Here is a 22108-nt window from a genome sequence, read left to right as displayed (position 1 = left end):
CAAGAAAGAACAGAAAAGAGGAAGGTCCTTTAAAAGGGATGAAATGGTGGATCTAGTCCTGAAGCTGCCTAATTAGCTCTGCAGCAAAGTCTGTGTGTCTACATGTGTGGCCCTATGAGATTGCAGTAAACTAATAAATGCTGCCATAGGTTAGTAGTTGTTAATACATGTACTATCCTGCACTGGCATTATTTATTGCCAAGCAATGCAAGTGTAGGTGCTGATGGAGCTGACTGGGGCAAACATAAGCAGAAGGAGAAAAAAATTGAGGGGGCTGAGTGTTTCCCCCCCAGGCAGGAAAGTCTGTGGGGGGAGGTGAAAGGGCCAGTGGGAAGAGAGTGGGGCTGGGGCTAGGATTGGGCAGGGATTGGGAGGGAGCAGAGCTGAGCCAGGATTGGGGCTGGGGCATGCTGCATTTGTCCTTTCCCCTGCGTCCAGGGTCATTGCCTAGCACTGGCACCCCCTGCGCCAATGAATCTGCCGCCCCCCCAGCCCCACACTGGCCTCGGCTGCCTCCCCACACTGGCCTCAGCCCTGGCTCCAGCCCCAGCCCTGGCTCCGGCCCTGCACTGCCCAGGGGGGCCCAGAACTGGGGGCTGGAGAGGGGCTAATCTTGGCTGCACTGCTGGGCTGGAGCCACTGGGACCCTCGTGCCCACCCTGCCCCGAGTCAGGGCAGGGTCTGGGACGAAGCCACGGCTCATGTGGGGTGGGGGGGGTGCGGCTCCCACCACTGCATGCATCCCAGGAGGCATGGGGGGCGCATGCCCCCAGATCTGCATGGGGCAGGGCAGGCTGCAGGCTGGGACCAGGGCAGTGCCGGACTCTTCCCAGCAGGGGGGCCAGGCTGCACTGGGGCGGGCAGCGGTGGTGCTAGGAAGGGGGTTGGGAGGGCTATGGCAAATTTTGGGGTGGCTGCACACCCTGCCCCCATAGCCCCTTTCCAGCACCACCACCACAGCCCTGGCCCCAGCCCACAGCAGCAACCCATCTTGCCCCATGCAGATCCTTCCATGCCTCCCAGGGTGTAGCAGCAGGAGCTGCGCCACCTGGACAAGCTGCACACAGCTCAGTCCCGCACCCAACTGGCTGTGCAGCATTGTGGGAAACGGAAGTGTTCCATTTCAACCAGCGTTTCAACATTTTGGCAGAACAGTGTTTCATTTTGACGGGGTGTGTGGCTCTGCACCTTAACAACATGGTAAAGCTTGAGAGAGTCCAGAGAAGGACCACTCATATGATCAGAGACTTGCACAGCAAGCCATATGAGGAGAGACTGAGGGACCTGGGACTCTTCAGCCTGAAAAAGAGAAGGCTGAGAGGGGACTTGGTAGCTGCTTACCGCTACATCAGAAGTGTATATCTAGGGCTCAGTGAAAAACTGTTCACCAGGGCACCCTTGGGGAAAACTAGGAGTAATGGACACAAACTCCTGGAAGATCATTTCAGACTCATTTCAGGCTCAATATTATGAAAAAGTATGTCACAACTAGGGTGTCTAGCATGTGACCATTCAAAACAGGTCGAAACAGTATTGAAACAAAACTGGTGGCAAAATTTCGCACAGCCCTACTGTGCAGTGCCTGCCCTAGCCCCAGCCCCACTCCCTCTTCACCCGTCCTGCAGCTGCTGAAAGCCCTCGGCCAAGCTGCCTTGCAGCCCTACCACCGCCCTGTGTTTGGGGGTTCTAAGTCCTGTTTTCCCCCCTGCTTTTGCCACCTATGGGCACAAGGGTACTTCAATGCAGGGGCTGCCTGCTGACTAGTCCTGCAGTGAAGCACCCTCGTGCCCTAAACAACCCTTCTGTAGCAAGCTGACCCAGATTGGAGCAGCTCTAGGCTGGCAGGCTGACCCCTGGGGCCCCCTTCCAGCCAGAGTTATTTCGACCCAGCTAAACATGCTGTGGTCCCAGGCACATGGGTAAACATGGCACCCAGGACCAATATACTCTGGCACAATATGTGCTGGAGTTTATTGCTTCACATGAATTGCATATGTAGATGCACCTACAGAGTGAGAGGCCCTATTCTTACAGCAGTGATTCTCAACCTTTCTAGCCTTAAGGCATCCCTTGTTAGACTTACAGCACCTCAGAAAATGCCAACTTTGCTCTCACTGATTGTTTTACTTCAGAAAAGTAATAGAGCAATTCTTCTGTTGTGAAGAACTTAGGAAGACCACACTGTGTCAAAATGCTTTTGACACTATGGAATCCTATTAGGAATCTCTGGGTTTGTTCTGTGAATCATGAGTAGACATTTGCACACCTAACTGCACTAATATAGTGTGGCATCCTTAAAAGGATCTTATGGCACAAGAGCTGTTTTAGAGGGCTACAGGGGAAGGGTCCCAGCAGTAAGGGCCCAGAGTGCTAGAGAGGACAGGGTAGAGAGGACGGGACATCTGCCAAAGAAGGCTAGACCAGAGAAAGTGACACCATGAGTAGGCTTGGGGAAAGGCCAAAACAAAGGAATATTTGACTAAGGCCCAGGAGGGCAGAAGAAAGGCTGGAACTGCTTCACTGTCTACCTATGATGATTCCCTTGATTATACTGCTTGGAAATAAAAGGAGTGTTGTATACATAAATAACAAGCTGAGCCATAATGGGGCAAAATCAAAATACCAAGAAGACAAGGAAACAATTCTAAATATAATGTTTTTAAATGTTAGCTATTATTGTTTATAACAACTGCCCTTTAAAGTAATTACTTCAGTAAGTTGCATACCATCAATCTTCCAGGAAGAAGATGTGAGCTGAGAGAATGTTTAATTCATAGCCTGATAGAATCCTCTCATTGTATCTGTTTATCAGGGTCTGTATCCTACCAAATGGCTGTCCAGGATATGAAACTGTTTTTTCCAGAAGGCCTGTGTTGTGCTAAGTGCCAGGTATTAGAAGAAGATCAGGTAAGTCTGGCTTTACCTGAAAAATAATCCCTGCTATTTTAAAATAATGGCTTTGCTCCCTACAATACCAGGACTCTCTTCCTCATTATGATGCTTCCTATTTTACTGATCAGTTATTGATTTTTCCTTCAACCCTAAACATTCCCACCATCCCAATAAGAGAGAGGCTTTCCTGAGTTCTATTTGTGGCAAATTTTACTGAGCAAATGAGAGGCTATATCCAAAGATTCAGGATCAAGATTTCCAGACTGAGTCAACAGGGTGCTTTTGAAGTGAGAGACAGAGCTACACAACAGGAGCAATTAATCATCTAAGATATCCAGTAGGTAAAAAGCTGGGGTCTGATTTACAGAGCCACGGAGTATGGCAGCCCCTGTGTGCTTCGGTTAGAGGGTAAGATGCTCAGCACTTCTGAAAGATCATGCTGGACAGTTTTTATTAATACTAAATGCTGATGACCCTACTAATATTGGTATGCCATTCTCCTGCTTCTCACAATCCATCACCATGATGGAGAAGAAGGGGTTTTCCCAGGCCTGTTGTCAAGTCATACGAATTTCAGGATAATCGCATTTTCAAAACAGATGGAAGAAAAAACTGGCACTGAAAGATCATTTCTCTGGGAGGTATCTTGCCAGAATTACAGCTGTTTGAGGATCCCTACTGAAATATTGACCACCTGTGTAAGGAGGAGCCTCTGCCTGCAAAAACAACCCAGTCCTCCCCTTGCTTTCTAATTTGATAGGAAATTCACTGTCAGGTGCCTGGCTGTAGGAATTAGGTTTGTATTGGGGAAGGACAGATGACAACCTCCCAGAAAAGCCACTTTGAAATACATAAAAACAACTGCATTGCCCAGCTTTCTGCTCCCAGTTTCTTGCAGGGTATGGAAGGGGCTGGAAGTGCTGAAGGGATGTATTTACTTTGTATGTACAAGGTGGAGGGTGCCTCAGAAATCTTTGAAATATCTCCTATCCTTAGCAAATGTTCAGGTCCTAGGGAAAGTGGTGTGTCATGCTACTGAAAAGCACCCTTCCTCTAGTGACTATGGAATGAGATCAGTGAGCTGCAAAGGAAGCACCATCCAGTCCTCTCTTGTGGGGAAGATGGAAACCTCAAGGGTGAGGTACACAAAGCAGTGGAAAGAGAGAAATGTTAAGGGTTCAGTAAGGACATGGAAGTAACTTGGTGTATAAAAAAGCTGCAGCATGAAACACTCTCTGGAAACAGAGTGAATTCCATATCTTAAGACCAGCACTCACAACTTTCTGAACACTTCATATCCAATGGGCACATCTACATGTGCTGTTAATGCAGTAAAATACTGTGCAGTAAACCTTCCTCAGGAGCACATCTACATATGCACCCTGTTGGGAGCAATTCTGCTTCCAATGGAAGCAGCAGGCTGCTCCTGCCTTGCTCTGCCCCCCCTGCAGCAGCTAGGGGGAGCAAGGAGCATGGAGCAGGCAGTCCTGATTCACATGGGACCAAGAGACCTCTGCTGGCTGCAGTGACAGCTGTCTTCTGGCCCCGTGCTCATCAGGAGGGGTCCTGATGTGCAGGGGCCAAGAGTCAGATGCTGCTGCAGGTGGCAGAGCTCTTCTGGCCCCATGCACATAGAGACACAGCTGCTAGTGAGCCCCCAACTGGGCAGGGATTCTTCCCGCAGCAGGAGGCTGGCTGGAGCTGTCCCACTTGCGGGACAACTACTGGTGACTGGGTAGGGAACCCCTGCCTAGCCAAGGGCTCACTGGCAGCTGCCCCACAAGTGGGACAGTTGCAAGCAAGCCCCTGGCTGAACAGGGAAGCAGAGAGCTCCCAAGTCCCAGCACTGCTTGGCTACTAGCTCCTGTGGAGAGCCAGGAGCCATGCAGTGCCAGGATGGGTGGGGGAGGGGTGGAGGGGCAGAGAGTGACCCCATCCCAGCCCTGATCAGCTCCTGGAGGGAGCCAGGAGCTGAGAAGTGCCAGGACTGGGGACAGAAAACTCCTCTGTCCCCTGTGGCCCCCTGCTGGTATGGTTGACCAGGAGCAAATTTTCTCCGGCTTGGTGTCTACATGAGTGCTACTGCACAATACCTCATGCACAGTTAATCTACCTGTATTTACGGGTAATAGGAAACTGCACATTAGCTTAATTTACTGGGCAGTAGCTGCTGTGCATGGTTACATGGTGACACCGTACTACACAGTAGTTTAGTCTACTGTGCAGTAAAGCATCTTGTGTAGACATGCCCAGTGAATACTTGGGAATGGAAATAAGGACTAAAATCTCCAGGAAAGGAACTAGGTTTTCAGATGGATTGTTGCGTTTGTCTCAGAAGTCCCAGTCTTACCTGGCTGTCAGTAACCATACAATTCCTTTTATCCATCTCTAGAAGTCCTCAGAAATCCAAAGTACATGGTTTTCCCCTCAGTGCTACATACTTTGGAATCAGCTAGCATATAAAGGATTCAAGGGCAGAAAGAGACAAGTAAAAGGAAGGGAATCCAGTTCTTAGAGACAACATTGTGAACCCATGTGTGGGTACTACCAACCTGTACCTTTTCATAGCATATATAAGGACAGATTCCATTTGATCTATATGGGTGCTTACATGAACTAAAGTGCCTAAGTACTATTCTATGCCATTCTGCTTGAGACCCTGAAAAAACAATTAATGCAAAAGATGGGTGGGTCCTCCTCCTCCTCATAGCCATTTTGTGAATCAATCTTAAGGGTCAGATGATGGCATGTTACAAAGTAGATGCATTAATGGATTTTCTGGATTTGAACAGGGTGGAATAAAATTGCACATAGTTGCCTAAGTAAATTTAGATGCCTTATAGATGGAATAGAATCTGGCCAGTAATAAATCTCTTGGCAAACTGTATACAGACTCCATCTTAAAAGTGTAATGATGTACCTATGATATCAAGGGTTAAATGGTCTATGCTGTCTTTAACTTAAACCACCAGTAAATATATATATATATGAACTGCGGTAGTTGAAATGAAATGACGCCTTTGCTTTTCACATCGCTATTCAGATTTCTTTTCCACTATGATCACAGTATCTGCCAAATTGAGGAGCCAGAAATGATAGTCATACTAAAGGAAAGGAGGTTTTTTGGATGAATGTAAAATAGTGTCTTAGAGATTCTTGTGGTTCTGGAGAGTGTGGCCTTTAAGAGTTTCAAGCAGACTGTGGAAGGGATGTCAGAGTAACAAGGCACCAGGCTGAACCAGAACCAGCTGAGGAAGAATGTATGCAGAATGTTCTTTTAACACCAGACAACATGACCAGGTGTTTTCTAGGGTAGCAATTACAGGCATACGCAGCATCCTGACAAATGCTTCACAGCTGGCCTGAATCGACTGTTAGAGAGTGTTATTCTTCCTCATTAGGTAATACTGTTCACATGGCATGACTTTCCCCTTCCTTTCTGCAGATCTGGGACATCAAATGTGACCCAGTACTCGCTCTGGAAATCAACAAGCAGCGCAAAATTGTAAAATGTGAAGTGAGAAGGCAACTCAATATTTTGGGCTCTGAGCAGCTGCCTGGGTTAGGTAAGGAAATGTGTAACTCTTTCATTGTAGGCCTCAAACTGCTGTTGATTAATTGGATAGAAAGACAAGTCATCTAGTGGCAGCCAGAGTCATTACTGATGTCCTTTCAGGAAGGAGAGACAACTCTGAGCTGGAAAGAACTTCTTGGAAGGAGTTTGCACCTTTAACCCCTTGTATACCAAGTGTCTCCAATACCCATACTTTTGTTGATGTACATTTAGCTCCAATAAGAAGCAGAGACCAGAACATCTGGCAGACTGGGGTCGTCTGTCTGTGGAGACAGGTGGTATATGAACAGCAGTGCAAGCTTCCCATGCAATACTCACTTCAAGTCAGACCTTGGTTGAGAGGCTGCTTTAGGCTCCAAGCCTGTTTATTCCCTAGCTACTCTGTGAAGACTGCCCCTGAGGTGTCAGATTCTTGGGCCCCAACACATGTTCATTTAATGGCACAGTGGGACCTGATCCCTGATCCCAGCAATCATGTTTCCTCCCATGCCATGTCTGTATGATTTGGGAATCAGAGTCAGATCCCTATTGCACCATTACTACTTTACAATACAGGAAGATCCCAGGATCATAATCCTGGTCCCTGGCCTCTGTGTAGGGTTTAAAGTCCCTAGTGGGGGAAGTTCCTTGACTCTCCCACTGGGATACTCTGATCTCCTGGGCCCAGCAGCTGGGTGTGGGGCATAAAGTACCATGCAGTTCCCACCCTCCCAGCCTAGGGGCAGAGCTACATTCAGCTGAATGTCAGACCCAGGTCATTTCAGACCCCAGTGTGGTCTAGGCCCCAAAACCAACAGTCAGCTGATTGTCTGCCCCACCCACATATAACATTAAAGGTGCCATGCAAACATGCCATAAAAATGTTCTACATTATATGTGGAACATTTTTATGGCTGGTTTCCCATGTTATGGTGCCTTAAATCAGGTGCATGTGTAGTGCCCTGCCCATTTATGCTGAGATTAACACGCTAATGGCATTAATATAATGTGTAACCTTGTTTGTGGGCACATTCTAGAACCCTTAGCTAAGCAGATTGATAACTAACATGAGTTATGGTTGTGTTTCGGGTGATGTGGACATCTCCCTGGAAATGGGACCGAGACCATTAGTTGGATTGGAACTTGCAGCCTCCTCAGTCCTTTGAGTCATTTAGTCCCCTTGAATGAAAGATTACATGTTTTTCAGGCTGTGTCTATTGGTTTTATTAGACAGGAGGATACCCAGGCAGAGCTGTTAATGTGATCCCTTCTATAGCAAAAGACATAATCTAAGGAGCTTCCCATCTTACGACTTCAAAATATAAAAAAATAGATGTGCAGTGATTTGACCCCAAATCTTTATAATAAGGCAGTAGCATAACTAGAATGGGAGCAAACAGGGCTCCAGGGGCATTCCCACCCTTTCTGGCAGTGTGCCAAGGATGCCAAAATTGTAGTTACAGTTCTGTAAAAAGCCAATAGTTAGATTATTTTCTTCCCCTGATTGGTGGCAAATTAGTTGTCATTTGTAGTCATCTCACTAAGGATACATTGACTGGGAGCTCAGGTGTTCTGAAAGGAATTTTGTTCCATCTTTAATTATGTTCTCAGGCCACCTGAATGTTGTCTGTTTAATTGCAAAAGGACAGGTATGCAGGTGGGCGAGATACTGAGAAAATCTAGTCCTACTGTAGGTACTTGGTTCTACTTATCTTTCCTATGAGTAAAGCCACTAGATCCTAGTGGACCCAGCAGAATAGCAGTAAAACACCCCCACAGAAAGACAGTCCCCTTTGGATATGCCATGCCTTGGCCCCACTACTAATGCAACAGGTTTGGGATTTGATCTGGAACAGATGTGGAAATGCAGTGTGTAGAAGTGCAAAAAATGAAGTGACAGCAGATGAGGGAGCACAAGGGTTCTCAGCTGTGCATTAAAAAAAGACTGGCTGCTGAGGGGGGAGAGGTAGGAGGACATAAGTCACTCCTGCCTAGTAGCAGGATCTCCTTTAAAGCCCTAGTGCAGGGGTGGGCAAAATAAGGCCCATGGGCTAGATCTGACCCACCAACAGGTGGACAGCCACTAACTAATTGGACTGGCACTGCTTTCCACCCAACAGCATCATGCATCTGCTGTGGACCCGGATGGGGCTTCTGCTGCAGTGGCCAGGCAGTGGCATCACCTGTGGATGTTTCCAATAGGTTCAGGAGCCTGGCCATCCTGCCAGTGGTGTCCACAGCTGATGACACCATCCTCCCAATGCCATGGAGGCCCCACCTGGAGCCCCAACCCAGAACATGCCAGTGACATTAACTGTGGACCCAAGCAGAAGCTGCTGCCATGCTGAGTGAGTGGTGGTGTTAGTTATGACACCACCTGTAGGTTCTGCATCGGGGCTTTGGAACCTGTTGGCTATGCTCACAGCTGATGCTGCTGCCTGCCTGGTGCAACAGCAGCTCCTGCCTGGGTCCACAGCTGATGCCACCAGCAGGTTCCAGGTCAGGGCTCCAGATGGGACCTCCACTGTGCTGGGAGGGTAGGAATGTCAGTTGTGGATGCTGCTGACAAGTTCTGCATCCAGGCTCCTGAACCTACTGGCAGCATCCACACCTGATGATGCCACCTGCCTGCTGCAGTGAACTACAGTGGGTTCTGGAAGGAGCAGAAGTAGGAGAGAGACAGAGAGAAAAAGAGAGGCAGAGAGCAAAGAGAGATAGAGAGAGAGAAAGACAGAGGGGGAGAGAGAAGAGAAGGGAGGGAGAGAGAGAGAGATGGATGTGGCTCCTGACAGGTCCCCAAAACTCCTTAGGTGGCCCTCCAGCTGAGATATTTGCCCATCCCTACCCAAGTGGATTTTTTCCACCGATTTCAGCCAGCTTTGGGCCAGGCCTCATGTGCCTCATGAACACTTTAGTTCCTGCCTTCTCAAACTTGTTCATTGTCCTGCCTTGCAGGTTGATGAGCATGGGACTGGCTGCACAGGAACTTAAGGTGTAATTGTCACTCCACATGGAGACCCAGACCTAGAGCTTAGCCTTATTTACACTCACAGGTCACTGCCACATGTGCAGGGTTCATCCAAACCCTCACAAAAGGACTTGAAGAAATAAAGTACTGATAACACTGTGCAGGGGGTGGCTGCTTCACACCCTATATCAACTGGTTTTTGCTGCCCTTTCCATTGTATCTGGATGGCAGTAAAAAAGAAGTGACTACTTCACATCTAATGTTTCCAATCAGGTAAATAGGAAGTCTGAGATAAGACAGTCTTTTCAGTGGAAAGAGGCTATCAGGTTCTTTCCATTCCAATCCTTCCTGCATTTATTAAATGATGTTCCTAACTGTAGTTCCAAGCAGTTTCCTAACATTCAGAGTATTTCCCTCACTGATTGCCTGTGCTGACTATAGCAGGTTTAGTATAATCCCAAACTAGATGCGTTTAAATTACTGCAAGTAAAAATGCTTCCCTGAAGAGGCAGGAGGAATATGTTGCAAGTATAATGTAACCTTGCATGTTACACCCTGTCCTAACTCCTGTGTTCTGTCATGCAAATACCACTCCTATGATGTGTCTTCAATTTGAGGACCTTCAGGTAGGGTGAAAAGTAAAATAATGCCTTTGACTGCCATAATACTCTAGCATAATATCATCTAAGAAAGCCCTTTTCAGAGTGCAACTGTGTTGAGAGAGCCTAGATATGGGATCACTTTCTAGTAAGCCAGATGCATCATTCATGTTCTGATCTTATTGTGGACACTAGAGGGAGCACTTGGACACAAAGAAGCCTCTCCCTTTGGCTCATGTTTATCCAATACTCTGACACGAACAAACAGATTTATCATAGTAAATACGTCAAATATTATGTCTGTGATCAGCATCACAGTTCAGATCGTATAAACAGCTGGACTAACAGATTTCTTTGTCTGGAAGAAATTAAATGGAAGAGCATATCCTGTAGCAAATCAGGAGCTGTCCTTGTCTGACTTCTCTGAAAATACTACTGTATTACTGTATTTTGGTATGTACACACCAGTTCAACACTTGGAGAGATGCAATTACATCTGCAGCCAACCTACATATTGTAATGTTGCATGAATGGCTCTGATCCTTCTGTTGTTTAATTTGACTGGGGGAGGGGAGAATGATTGAGAGGAGGGTTCTTTTATATATATGAAAACAGCCATCTGTTGTGTTTTGATCTTTCTCCAATCAGACCTGCCACTTCTGGGTACACTCTGCCAAACCACTTGCCTGATATTTCCCAAGATAATCCTTCAGGGTTCGGAGCACCCACCTTATATTGAACTACTAGACCAGCTGATCGGCCAAGGTTTCACAGTGACAGGGTTACGACTCACCGTATTCAACAAATCCCAGGCTCATCTTGTCTCTGAGATACTGAGCATGGCAAAGTGCAAGGTTTCAGCAATGGTATGGAATAGTGAGAGCTGTGCTTTCCCCTTTCACCAAGAAGAAGAGCCATTTTCTTAGTTGATACATTCATGGTTTTGCTTAGTTGTATTAAAGATTTTAGACATGGCTAATCTGTATTAGGCCTTCCAGTGTATCCCCCTCTATCTATGCATGTTTGCTCTATATTGTACATTTGCTAGAGCTGTATCCAGCCTGGTTTTAAATACAGTAGCATCCATATCTTCTCTTGGGAGCATTTCCATTGATTCAGAGAGGAAGTTTTTCCTGATAATTAGAGATGATGTTTCCCCATTGTTAATTTCACCCCATTAATCCTATTCATTTACTTGCTTTGCTAGATAAGCCTTCCCTTTCATGTTGATTCCACCCTTGAGATATTGGGAAGGGATTTTGTTCTACTCCTCTGTTAATTGTTGTTGAGAACTCTAGCCCTGATCCAACAAATCGCTTTAACATATGTTTATAACAAAACATATTGCTGAAGTCAGTGGAGCCATACCAGATTATACCTGCAGAGGATTTGGCCCAAAATCTTTTCCTCTTCTCAGTTGCTATGAAAAAAACCCACCCAGTCAGGGGCTGAGGGGAGCAAAGCAGCAAAGTTTAACATCCTAGAAGAGCTGTCAAATGCACAAAGTAACCAACAGGGGAAACTGATTATGCTGGAACCAGCTATAAACAAAGGACCATCAAATGCACAGGAATCCAACTCAAAAATACAGAAAAAAAATAGTTATAGGAGTCTTGCGGGTTACTGAGAATAATGGCAGGTAACATATTTTCCTATGGTTTAGCTCTGCAAAGAGGAGCAATTATAAGTAGCAACCAATTAAACTAAGCACCTTCTTCAGCTCCTGTAGTTATCCCAAGGATACCAGTCCCTAGGTATACGGGAACAAGCACAGCTGTATAGGGAGGACAAAAGGAAGTAGCACAATAGATACAGAGCAGTGCTAGGAGGGGCTGCCCTCCTGGCAATGAAAGCATTTTTCCCAAGCATAGTTGGAAGGGGGTGGCATATCTCCAGATAGGCCAGGCACTGTTAAACCAAAGGTGTTCATTATGGCATTTTCTCTCCCCTTCTGGATGGGAGACAGGTCTTTCTGGTGATAAGTATTTGTGCTTGGCTATCTCATGGTTTCCAGCCCAGAAATCCCTATCCTCCTGTTCCAGCAGGCACCTATTAATGCTAAATAAGTAGCAAACCTGAGGTAACTCTTTCCAATATACCTGTTTGCACCTTGCCTCTGAGGTAAATGAATAGAAATAATCAAATGCCACAGAAAATTAGTGCTAACAGGATTCAGATGAAGTAGGTGCCTTAAAGTATGGGTTACTGCATCTTTTTCATACTCCCCTGTATCACATAATTAGCTGTATCAGCTTGTCTGTGAGGATCGCAGAGTTACTTAAATGGGTCTTAGAACTAAAGTTGTGTTCTTCCCTCTCTTACAGTGCTCTGTCTTAATGGATGGTCTATGCCTGGTGTTAGCAGCACAACGCAACAATGCTGTTATTTGTTTCGACTCCCTGCTGGACAAGTAAGCAAAAACAGCCACCCATTATTTGCACTCTTGACCACCATGTCAATCTGTGGTAGAAAGCACTTGATCTGAACCATGGTTAGGGAGGGTTGAACTGTCTTCCCTGCAATTCCTTTCCAATTCAACTCCCCTAAGGTTAGGTGCCTCTCAAAGGCAATATGTTCTTCATTATTTATATTGAGTTTTAATGCATCAGCACATCAGAGCATTCCTCATTTTTTAAGTCATGTGTACTAAATCCAGGCTTTTAATGACCGTGTCCTGGGGCATCTCTTAAGGACTCAGGAAGGGTGGTGTGGTGACTTTACAATACAGTTGCATAGATACAGAACATTTTCTGAAATATAAGCCTGTGTTAGAATCAATAACATTCTTGGGAGAAAATCTGTACAGATTCTGCATGTGCCATGAAAAAATGACATCAAACAAATGCCAGAGAACAAAATAAAAGCTCAGCCTGTTAAATAAATCACCACAAATGCCTGGTACAGGAATAAACCTGATCGAAGAAACAGAACCCCCTCTTGTGAGATCTGATCAGTGGAACAGAATTATAAGACTTGTTAACCCTTTGGCTCTCAGAGGCAAAGTTTCTCAGCACTGGGAGTTGATATTTGGCTGTGTGATATGCAGTTGCATGTATGTGGCTTTTTCTGGTGGCCCCACTGAGTCAAAAACATGGCAGAGACCATGTATGCTGTCACCCTCTACAAGAGGGATCATGTAGCACTCACCCCTGCAGCCCCTTTGAGAAGGCTGTGAAGAGGCAGGCTGTTCAGCCCTCAGAGTTTCCAGATAGCACTGTCAGATGGGATGGAAGGAGGAACTCAAAAGTACTAGTGCTTGCAAGCATTAGCATAGCCAAAGAGCTAAATAAGATCTCAACTTTCATAATCAGTTCGTTTCTTGGGATTCTCATTCTCTGGATAGCCAAGAACGAGGCCACTGGTCCTCCCCTGGATAAGAGTTATGCCCTTTTGATTAATTGCATGTGATTTCATCCTCCGGGGGGTGGGGAGGGGCACCGTGCTGTTTCATGTGAAGGTCAGTAATGTGGCTACCTACCTCCTTGTCTATGTCAATAACCTGACTTCATGCACAGAACCAACCCTGCTCCGGCTCCAGGGCAGCTCCTCTCAGTCAAGGTGGGATTTCACTTAGAGGGTGAATTTTACTTGTAAGGCAATGCACGGTGGCTTTTATGGCTGATCAAAGGAGCATCAACTGGCCAAACAAAAAGGGTCTTAAATGCTCCGTCAAAGTCGGCTCTGTACTTTGTCTGGACAGGCTAGTATTTAGGAAAATTTGGCCAAAGATTCATGACAGAATGTGTAGCAAGTGTGGCCTGTACTCCAGCTTCTTGCCTTCTTCTCTAGCTGCCCATGGATTGGGAAGTGGACTCCATTTCACAAATCCCCATTAACCCCCACCTCCCACTTTCCCAAACAAAACCATTACTCATGCTTTGTATAGTGGGGGCAAATTTCACCATCTGCTTGCAAATCTGTTCGTGATATCACAGCATTAGCTATAATGCATAGCAAGAAGCAGGTGTGCACCAAGACAGTGCAAGCTTTGCTGGTATTTTCATTAGTAGTCAAGAGCCTATTAGTACTTTCCTAAGCTGGCTCTTGTGGTGCCACGTAAGAAAGGGATGTGTCACTTTTGAAGAACTTGCTGTCCAAGGGAGTTTCCTTAAAGTCTGAAGCATACTCCAGTCTGAACAAATAGTTATTATTCCTGGATAACAGTGCTCTGCAAGTGCAAGGCACTAGGCAAAAACCACTCAAAAAGGGATTGTGCCCACTCCAAGGAGCTCAAGAAAAACAGACAAAGAGGCAGGTGTGACACAAAAGGGAAACAAAAATAATCAGTTTCTGCACAACTCCATTTGATCTGCTTCAAGCAGCACAGAAGTGAGAGTGTGCTGTTATGAACAGCTTGCCATGTGAAGATAAACAGCGAGGGGCAGAGTTAAGTAGATCTTTAGAGGAGATGAGAACTAGTGGAGGTGAATCCAATGGGATGGCATCCCAGTACAGAACAGTGTTTCTGAAACTCACCTGCTTTATTTTATCAGCTCAGTTCATTGGGTCTCTAGTAGGGCTGTGTGAGGCTTTGGTCCCTGATTCAATTTGGCCCAATTCAGGGGCCGAATCTCCAAAGCCGAATCGAATCAGGAGACCCTTTAATCTCTCCAAATCAAATTGGAACCCTCTGAATCTATTTGGAGAGATTCAGAAAGATTTGGAGACTTGGACGTAGATACAGCTTTAAATGTTTTTTCTACATGCCTTTAGGTAGCAGGAGCTCATGAGCGCTTTGAAGCTGGGGCTCATGGAGCATCCCACAAAAGTGCGGGGAGCTCCCCAGCGCACTTGGCAGCAGACCCGGAAGTGGACCAGAAGCACATTGGATCCACTTCTGGGTGAGGCGGGGAGCATGTGGGGAACCTCCCCGTGCCTCCCCAGCTCGGTAACTGGTGCCTCCTGGGTCTGGGGGGACACCCAGGGTTTCCCTGTGGCCGATCACCAAGCCAGGGAGATGCAGGGGGGTGGGGCCGAGTGCACTCCCTGGCAGACCTGGAAATGGACCAGAAGTACTTCTGGTCCACTTCCAGGTTCACTGCTGAGTACGTGGAGGGGCCCCCCTGCTCTCCTGTGGGACGCTTCATGTGCCCCAGCATCGCAGCAATCACGAGCCGTGCCTGCTACCTGAAGGTATGTAAAGAAAACTTTTAAAGCTGTGTCTATGTCTGAATCACTGATTCTCTGAATCAGCATCAAATCTTCAGATTTGGATTCAGCCGAATTGAATCGACGAATCAAATCACTGTTTCTGATTCAGGCCAAATCCAAATCAAATAGGGCCTGCTTCACATACTCCTAGTCTCTAGCATGATCCAATCTAACTGCTGCATCTGCATGCTCCTGTCGTGATACAAATTGGCCGAATCACTGGAACTTCAACCCTGAATGAAACAGAGTTAAAATTGGAGCAGCTGTGGGATGCTTCTGGCTCTACAGAACCTTGCAGCTGGAAGTCGCATTGTAACAGCTTATATCAGTATCATTTGATATGGATACAATTGTTACATCTGCCTATACCCTGGGGTTGCAGCTGCATGACTGTTATGTTTTTTAAAAGTTCAATGCATTTTAACTGAATAATGCATAAATTGTAAGAGTGCAAGGAATCATCACATCATCTCATCTGCCCCATATAACTCGGGGCAGAGAATTCCATTGCTCCTTCTCCATGGGGTCAAACAACAAATATTTGAGTCGAGCATAATTATCCCAGAACAAACCCTATCTGTAGTTTTGGCTTATGATTTTACATTTTTAACCAATATCCTCAAACAAATTGGGAAAAAAGGAAGTTGGAGGTGGAGGGGGGGTAAAGAAAATTGTTCTGGATGGTCTCTTATTCACAAGGCACCCTCTCCAAGTAGGTGGCTGCAAGTGAGCTCTAGATCAAGCTTATTTAGATGTTTAAACTTCTTCCTTTGAGAGGAAATGTGCTATAGAAATAAGATGCTGTTATTAAATAGATCCAAGAGTGCTGTAAAATTACTGGATAATTTGGTTTGTTATAGAAGGAGTTGGATTTTGACACCCAAACTCTGTACTTAGTTGTAAGAGTAGGGAATAGGTCATGGTTTCAAAAGCAGCTAAGTGATTTAGGAACTTTTCTCACTGATTTTTCACTGGGACTTAGTCCCCTAAGTCATCTAGACATCTCTGCAGTTTTTACCCCAGTGTCTTACTCCCTTTCATCCCCCAACCCCCTCTTCCCTCACTGGCTGATTTCATGTGGGGCTGAGATGGATTTGAGAGTGAAAGTGGTAAAGGGAGGACTCCTGGAGACTTCATGGCACTGAGAGTAGCATAAGAAGTCCTGTACACTTAAGAGAAATGAAACCTAGGCCTTTTGGAATTAACCTGTCTGAGATCCTTTCTCTCCACTGAACATAAACGTGAACAGTGGGGGAGTCTTTTTTCCCTACTGCCCCAGAGACCCTATTACATAACAGGTCATCACTGTATGTTGGAGGGATTATATTTTAAGAATCCCAATCCATTTATACAAAGCTTTGTAAAACCCGGATTTATCTGTGTAAAGAAGTTCAGCAACAGATGCACATGGCCACAGCTGCTGGCACAGAATGGACCTTTCCTTGCAGCTAGGTCATTTGCAGACTCTGATAGGTTAAATGACCGAATAACACTTGTTTTTTCCCTTCTTTTATTCTCTACTTCCCCAGTGTTTGCTGGCAGAACCAAGCTGTAGTGGATTGTATGCAGCATCTTCTGTATCCCCAAACTGAGAAGCAGGCAAGTAGAGAAGATCCTAGTACATTTTTTTCCTCTCATTGTGCTCTTGGCTATATATATTAAGTTGGGCTTCCCTGAAAATGGGAGGAAAATTCCAACAAAAACAACATTTTCTCTTAGTGAAGGTGAAGGGAAGCAGAGCTTCCTAGAAGCCTCTGGCCATATGGCACCCTGGTAGATGTAGTTTTGGCAAAGAGTCCAGCCCATAGAGATAACTAGAGGCATAAGATCCCCACGAGACAGCATGGTAAGACTTACAAGCAAAATATGGGAGGATCTTGGCAAAGTATCGCACATCTCCAGAGATCGGCTGCTTTTCAAAACAAGTGTGGTAAGAAATCTGACTTTAATCAAAACCAGTATTGGTGAAAGATTTTCAGCCAACCCTAATTTAAAGCCTATTTTCCCACAGAATGGACCTCTCTCTGATTCCCAAGTGGGGGAAGGGCAATGGGGTCAGTAACCCATGAAGCAACAGGTGGGCTTGATTTTTGTTAATAGTACATTGGAAACATGAAGACAAACCAGCCAGATTTTTAAGATGCTTAACTAACTCCCATTGAAATCAGTGAGAGCTAAGTGCCTTTAAAATCCAGGTTTTAAGTCAAGTTCAGCAGGGATCAATTCCAAACCCACAGTGAGCTTTGGAGGCAGGAAGTCCTGGCTAAACAAACAGTGGTAGTAGGTATAAAAGAGCTGGGACAGACCGAGAAATGGTTGCTAGCAAACCAGGCTGTTTATGGATTTGTTCTGCTCACTGAGAAAGCAGCAGGAGGTTTTAGATGTGCCTGTGACAGGACAGAGCTCATTAGAACTGGCACCATGCAGCAGATTTCGCACAAGATAAACATTCGGCACCAGAATCCAGATCTACAGCTGTGAAAGAGCCCTTCTTACAGGTGTGTCTGTATGCAGCCAAATCAGGAGCTCCCCAGGCTCAGCAGTTCCTGTCTGTTTTTTCTAGTAAGAGGCATTCTGCGCTACTCTTGCTATGCAGTTTAATTCCCATAATGCTGAGGTTGGAGTGTGATACAATGGCCTGGAAACTTTGCTAATACAGTTCTTAGATGGCTCTGAGGCTGTTATATTGTAATGCCTACTGCTTCCAGTAGGCCAGGTGGTAAGATGTTGTGATATGATGTGACTTGAGAACAGGTGTGGACAGTTTGTCTGTTTTTGGGGTGCCCTGTGATTTGCTTAAGCATTATATTGCTTGTCTATGATATAAAATCCCTACTAGTCTTTTGACCATGAATGTAAAAATCAGCCTGTAACAAAGAGGATTATGATGCTTTTCCTGTGTTGGGATGTGTATGCAATGCTGTACATAGGGTGTGGATAGACAGTTTAAGATCTTTAGAATTACAACACTTTGCAGCTGATCCACTGTGACATCTCTATGCTCTGCTCTTTTCTAAGTAGAGGTTAAGCTATTGTTACTTTAAGTTTATATTAGTTTAGCTCCATTGTATCAATATAGGAGCAGACAAACAAAGCACTTCTATTAGTTCAGCTAACATACACCCATACACCTCCAAGCAGTAAGTCTTCCCTGCTTTAAAGCACTTTAGTGTTGTGCCTTTCCATAGCCCCTAAAAAAAAAAAAAAAAAAAAGGTCCAATCCTCATGTATCCCAATCTTCTTTCTATTGAAAGCTAGTTAAAAACACTGACTTCACTGAGAAAAGGATCAGGTCCATTGTAATTTATTAATGCAGTTGTCTGCTTTGTCCTGAGAAGAGAAATGATAGTTTGGCATTTTGTAGTCAAACTCTGCAAAAAGCCCTTTTATGTTGGTCATGGATATGGTGCTTTTTCCTTGTTGGGTGAAGAATACACAGTAAGATAAACCATCTCCCATTGGCAAATGAGTTTTTGATTTGAAGCTCAGGATAGATTTAGAAATGACTGGGCAGAACCAAAGCAACTAATTCACCAATAGATGACTATAAACTGTCTTGGAGGATGTTCCTGGGAGCCAGGTTTGACCCTGTGGCCCCTTGCTAATGAGTTCATAAAAGCCGTCCAGCCTTCCAGGTCAGAACTAATGATCAACAATATGATATTAAATAAAGTTCAACTAGGTTAAATATGAGGAAATCATCAGGGTTTGAACAGATAACATGAGTAGAATTCCAGCCTTTGGGGGTGGAGTTAAGCCACAGCAAGAACTGAAAAGGCATTTTACATTTGCCTTTTGTGTGATACGGAAGAAACCATTAGATTAGTCTTTAGCATCATATCTCAAGACCACTTAGATAAGGAGCAGTATGGTGACACCAGAAAGACTGGAAGTGTATGTTATTTTCCAGGATTTGCTTCTTTGGTTGGGGTCAGCATGAGGAGTGCGCTTCTAGTGTCTAGTTATGACTTTGTAGGATCTCACTCATGTTTCTGTTTAACAAAGCACATGGTTAGCATGTTTCATGCCAAGATAGAATGACCTCAGCAAATCACAGGGCCAGGAGGACCCATGGCCCTATCTATATGAGACTTCATGGTTATGCAGTTCCAAGCCCTCTGATGGGTTTTGGCCATCTGATCTATATAATTACTCAGCAGTTATATCATGATAACTCGGTGGGTAGTCAGGGGGCAGGTATTCACATACCATAATTAGCCAGTCACAGTGTAAAGATTTGCCTGGTCACTGAACTGTTATTTCTTAGTAGTAGTGATCCCATGACTGGACAAACCTGCCTCCCTGGACTGGCAGCTCTAATCCCCCAGTCCTCCCAGCTCCCCAATACAGCATTTTCAAGTTGTTTACCAGAAGTTTAAGTTCTGGTTGAAGCAGGAAATTACATAACAAGCCCTGCATTGAACGAAAAATATCTTAGTAAGCCAAGAAAATGGAGTTATGAGACCAGTGAGGAACAGCCAGTATGAAACAGTCTGGGGAAGCTCCCCACCCTACTTCAGCCCTCTCATGCAGGACAAAAGGGCCAGAATGATGTAAAGTGATTCTAATCTAATTTTACATCACTCTTGCTGGCAGGGGGAGAACTGCTCCATGGCAGGCACTGAAGCTGACAGCCAAGATGTATTTTTTCAAGGACCCCCTCACAAGCCCTGGTGTGGGGAAGGGGAGAGAGAAACCTGGGCACCTCCACTCCAGATATGCCCTGCAGTGTTGCAGAGACCACCAGGACAGCCCTTCCCTAGCCTCTCTTTCCATGCCTTATGCAGGCATGACAGACAAAGAATTGAGTAGGAGAGCCAGACTGGGGTGGAGAAGGAGGAGGAGTCTGGGAGATATCTGTAGCATTTCCATCTGTCACTTTGCATGTTCGTATTTCTGCCTGTCTTTGATTGGAAACATGAGTATTGTTGATGTCCTTGTAACAATGGCAACAAGGATTCCTCTCTTCTGGGCTAATCACCTGCTCTGCACTGGGGTTTCCTTAGCCATACAGAGGGACTTACTATTGGTTCCTGGTAAAAAGTTCTCACTGCAGTGTCAGTCTACAGCACTAAAAGCAAGCTTGTCTGCCCTTAGCAGGAGGTTCCTTTGGTGTGTACATAAACATCATGGTTCTCCCTCCACCCTTTTTTCTCCCTAGGCTGAAAAGCTGCTAAGCTGCCTTTTTGACTCCTTGACATCTGACAGCATCCACCGGATTGAGACATAACTGGAATTTAATCTGCCTGAGCAGCAAACCTGCAGAGCCCAGGGTGGGTAGCAGTGAAGAAGTCTAGATATTTAGTGGATAAAACAGCTTTGTCTTCTGTTTGTTATTAAAATGTTGAGTGTGATATTTGTATCATTACCATCAATGGAGGGGCGACCAGCACCCAAAAATGAATCATTCTAGGCAGGGGTCAGGAAGTCATGGGGGTATAATTTGAAAGGAAACCTGTTTGCCCTACAGAAAGAAGATTCTTGGCCATTTTGCCATTTGGAGAAAATTTTGGGGGCAAAGTAAATGGAGGGAGATGGAGCCTCCTGCAGTGGTCATCCTGCCTACTTAGTTAAAGCCACACGAGCCAACTATACAGATGTTTAAGGCTATCTTCCAGCCACAAAAGAGTAGATAAGAGACTATATGGGTGGGTGGAATGGAGACTCCATTTTGGCTGCCACTAGGTTATCCCATATGACAGGGCCAGCTGCTCTGTTCTCTGGGGGTGCATCTACATATGCAGACATTTACTGCACAGTAAATTTGCTCAACCATGAGTAAATTTCCTACCTGTAAATACAAGTAGCAAATTTACTTGGGAGTAATTACTGTGCAGTATGGCACATGTAAACAGCTGACTGTGAGCAAATGTGCTTTCAGGAAGCAGGGGGCAGGAGATTGTCCCCACCCAGGCTCCAGTGGCAGAGTCTGCCCAAGCAGCAGGCAGTTCCAGAGGCAGGGAGCAATGTCCCACTGCCCCGGCAGCAGGGAGCTCTCAACCCCCACTCTGCAATCATGGAAGCCAGACCTGGGAGATAACAACCTCCAAGCCCCTGCTCTGCAGCTGCAGAGTCGGGGCTTGGATCTTCCTGCTGCTGGAGCAGGGGGACATTGTCCCCACCCAGGCTCTGGTGACAGAGCCCACCCCAGCAGCAGACAACTCGTGGGAGCAGGGAGCGGTGTCCCAGCCCCTGCCAGGAGATGGCTGTCTCTTGGCCCCATGCTCCCAGCCAACCCCTGAGCTAGCAACCATGGGGAGCCTAGAGATCCCTCTGGCTGGTGCAGGGTCAGTGCGGGCAAATCTGTTCCTGCTTCCCTGCATGTGTAGACACCTGCCTGGCATGGGTTTATTCTAGAGTAAGTTACTCTAAAGTAAACCCACCCCAAAGCAATTGCATGTGTAGATGCATCCTCTGTCAAGGGTCAGCCTCAGGCTGCCCAAATTAGCTGTATCAAGAATTGGGAGCGACTCGGTCAAATACTGTAGTGAAAGTAAATCACTAATAATCAGTATGAAGATTCTGATCAGGTCCCTTCATTCATGTGGGTACAGGTTATGGGCCTGACCCATCACAATAGGGATTTTGCCAAGATGCACAAGATCCAACTCCATATTTAGGTGGGGCCCCCTATGCCCATGCCCTTAAGCAGGAGCTCTGATGGGTACTTCCTTCCATGCCCACATGGGCTCTGCTTCCCTTCCCCCATGCACACCCAGCCATTGCTTGTCCTCAGTAACTTCTGTCAGTTGCACTGAGGCTAAATCAAGGGTGGTTTGTTTGACACGGAAGCTAGAAAATGGAAACGGAACCACAGTAAATAGAAGGGAAGTCAAATAAAACAGAGGAAGGTTGGATGCTCTACAAAGCCTAGCAAGCCAAGATAAACGTATTGATTATGCTGAATTAAAAGTCTTCCATCTTAATGTCCACTTGCCTCTGTCC

General features: G+C 45.8%; 1 protein-coding gene across 4 annotated transcripts in view; it reads left to right on the top strand.

Moving 5' to 3' along the window:
* CUNH16orf71 (chromosome unknown C16orf71 homolog) overlaps positions 1-21057 on the top strand; it is a 203623-nt gene extending 182566 nt beyond the window's left edge. For all 4 annotated transcript variants that reach the window (XM_019539984.1, XM_019539985.1, XM_019539983.1 and 1 more), the window contains 6 exons: positions 2813-2907; positions 6338-6458; positions 10661-10878; positions 12337-12422; positions 16693-16762; positions 20325-21057. In XM_019539984.1, coding sequence (XP_019395529.1) covers positions 2813-2907; positions 6338-6458; positions 10661-10878; positions 12337-12422; positions 16693-16762; positions 20325-20393 — 659 coding nt within the window. In that variant the 3' untranslated portion in view covers positions 20394-21057. The remainder of the gene's footprint in view (positions 1-2812; positions 2908-6337; positions 6459-10660; positions 10879-12336; positions 12423-16692; positions 16763-20324) is intronic.
* Positions 21058-22108: the final 1051 nt, after the last annotated feature.

The sequence above is a fragment of the Crocodylus porosus genome, unplaced genomic scaffold (assembly GCF_001723895.1).
Source record: "Crocodylus porosus isolate Cpor-Errol unplaced genomic scaffold, CroPor_comp1, whole genome shotgun sequence".
NCBI lineage: Eukaryota > Metazoa > Chordata > Crocodylia > Crocodylidae > Crocodylus > Crocodylus porosus.
This window is presented reverse-complemented; position numbering and strand designations above follow the sequence as displayed.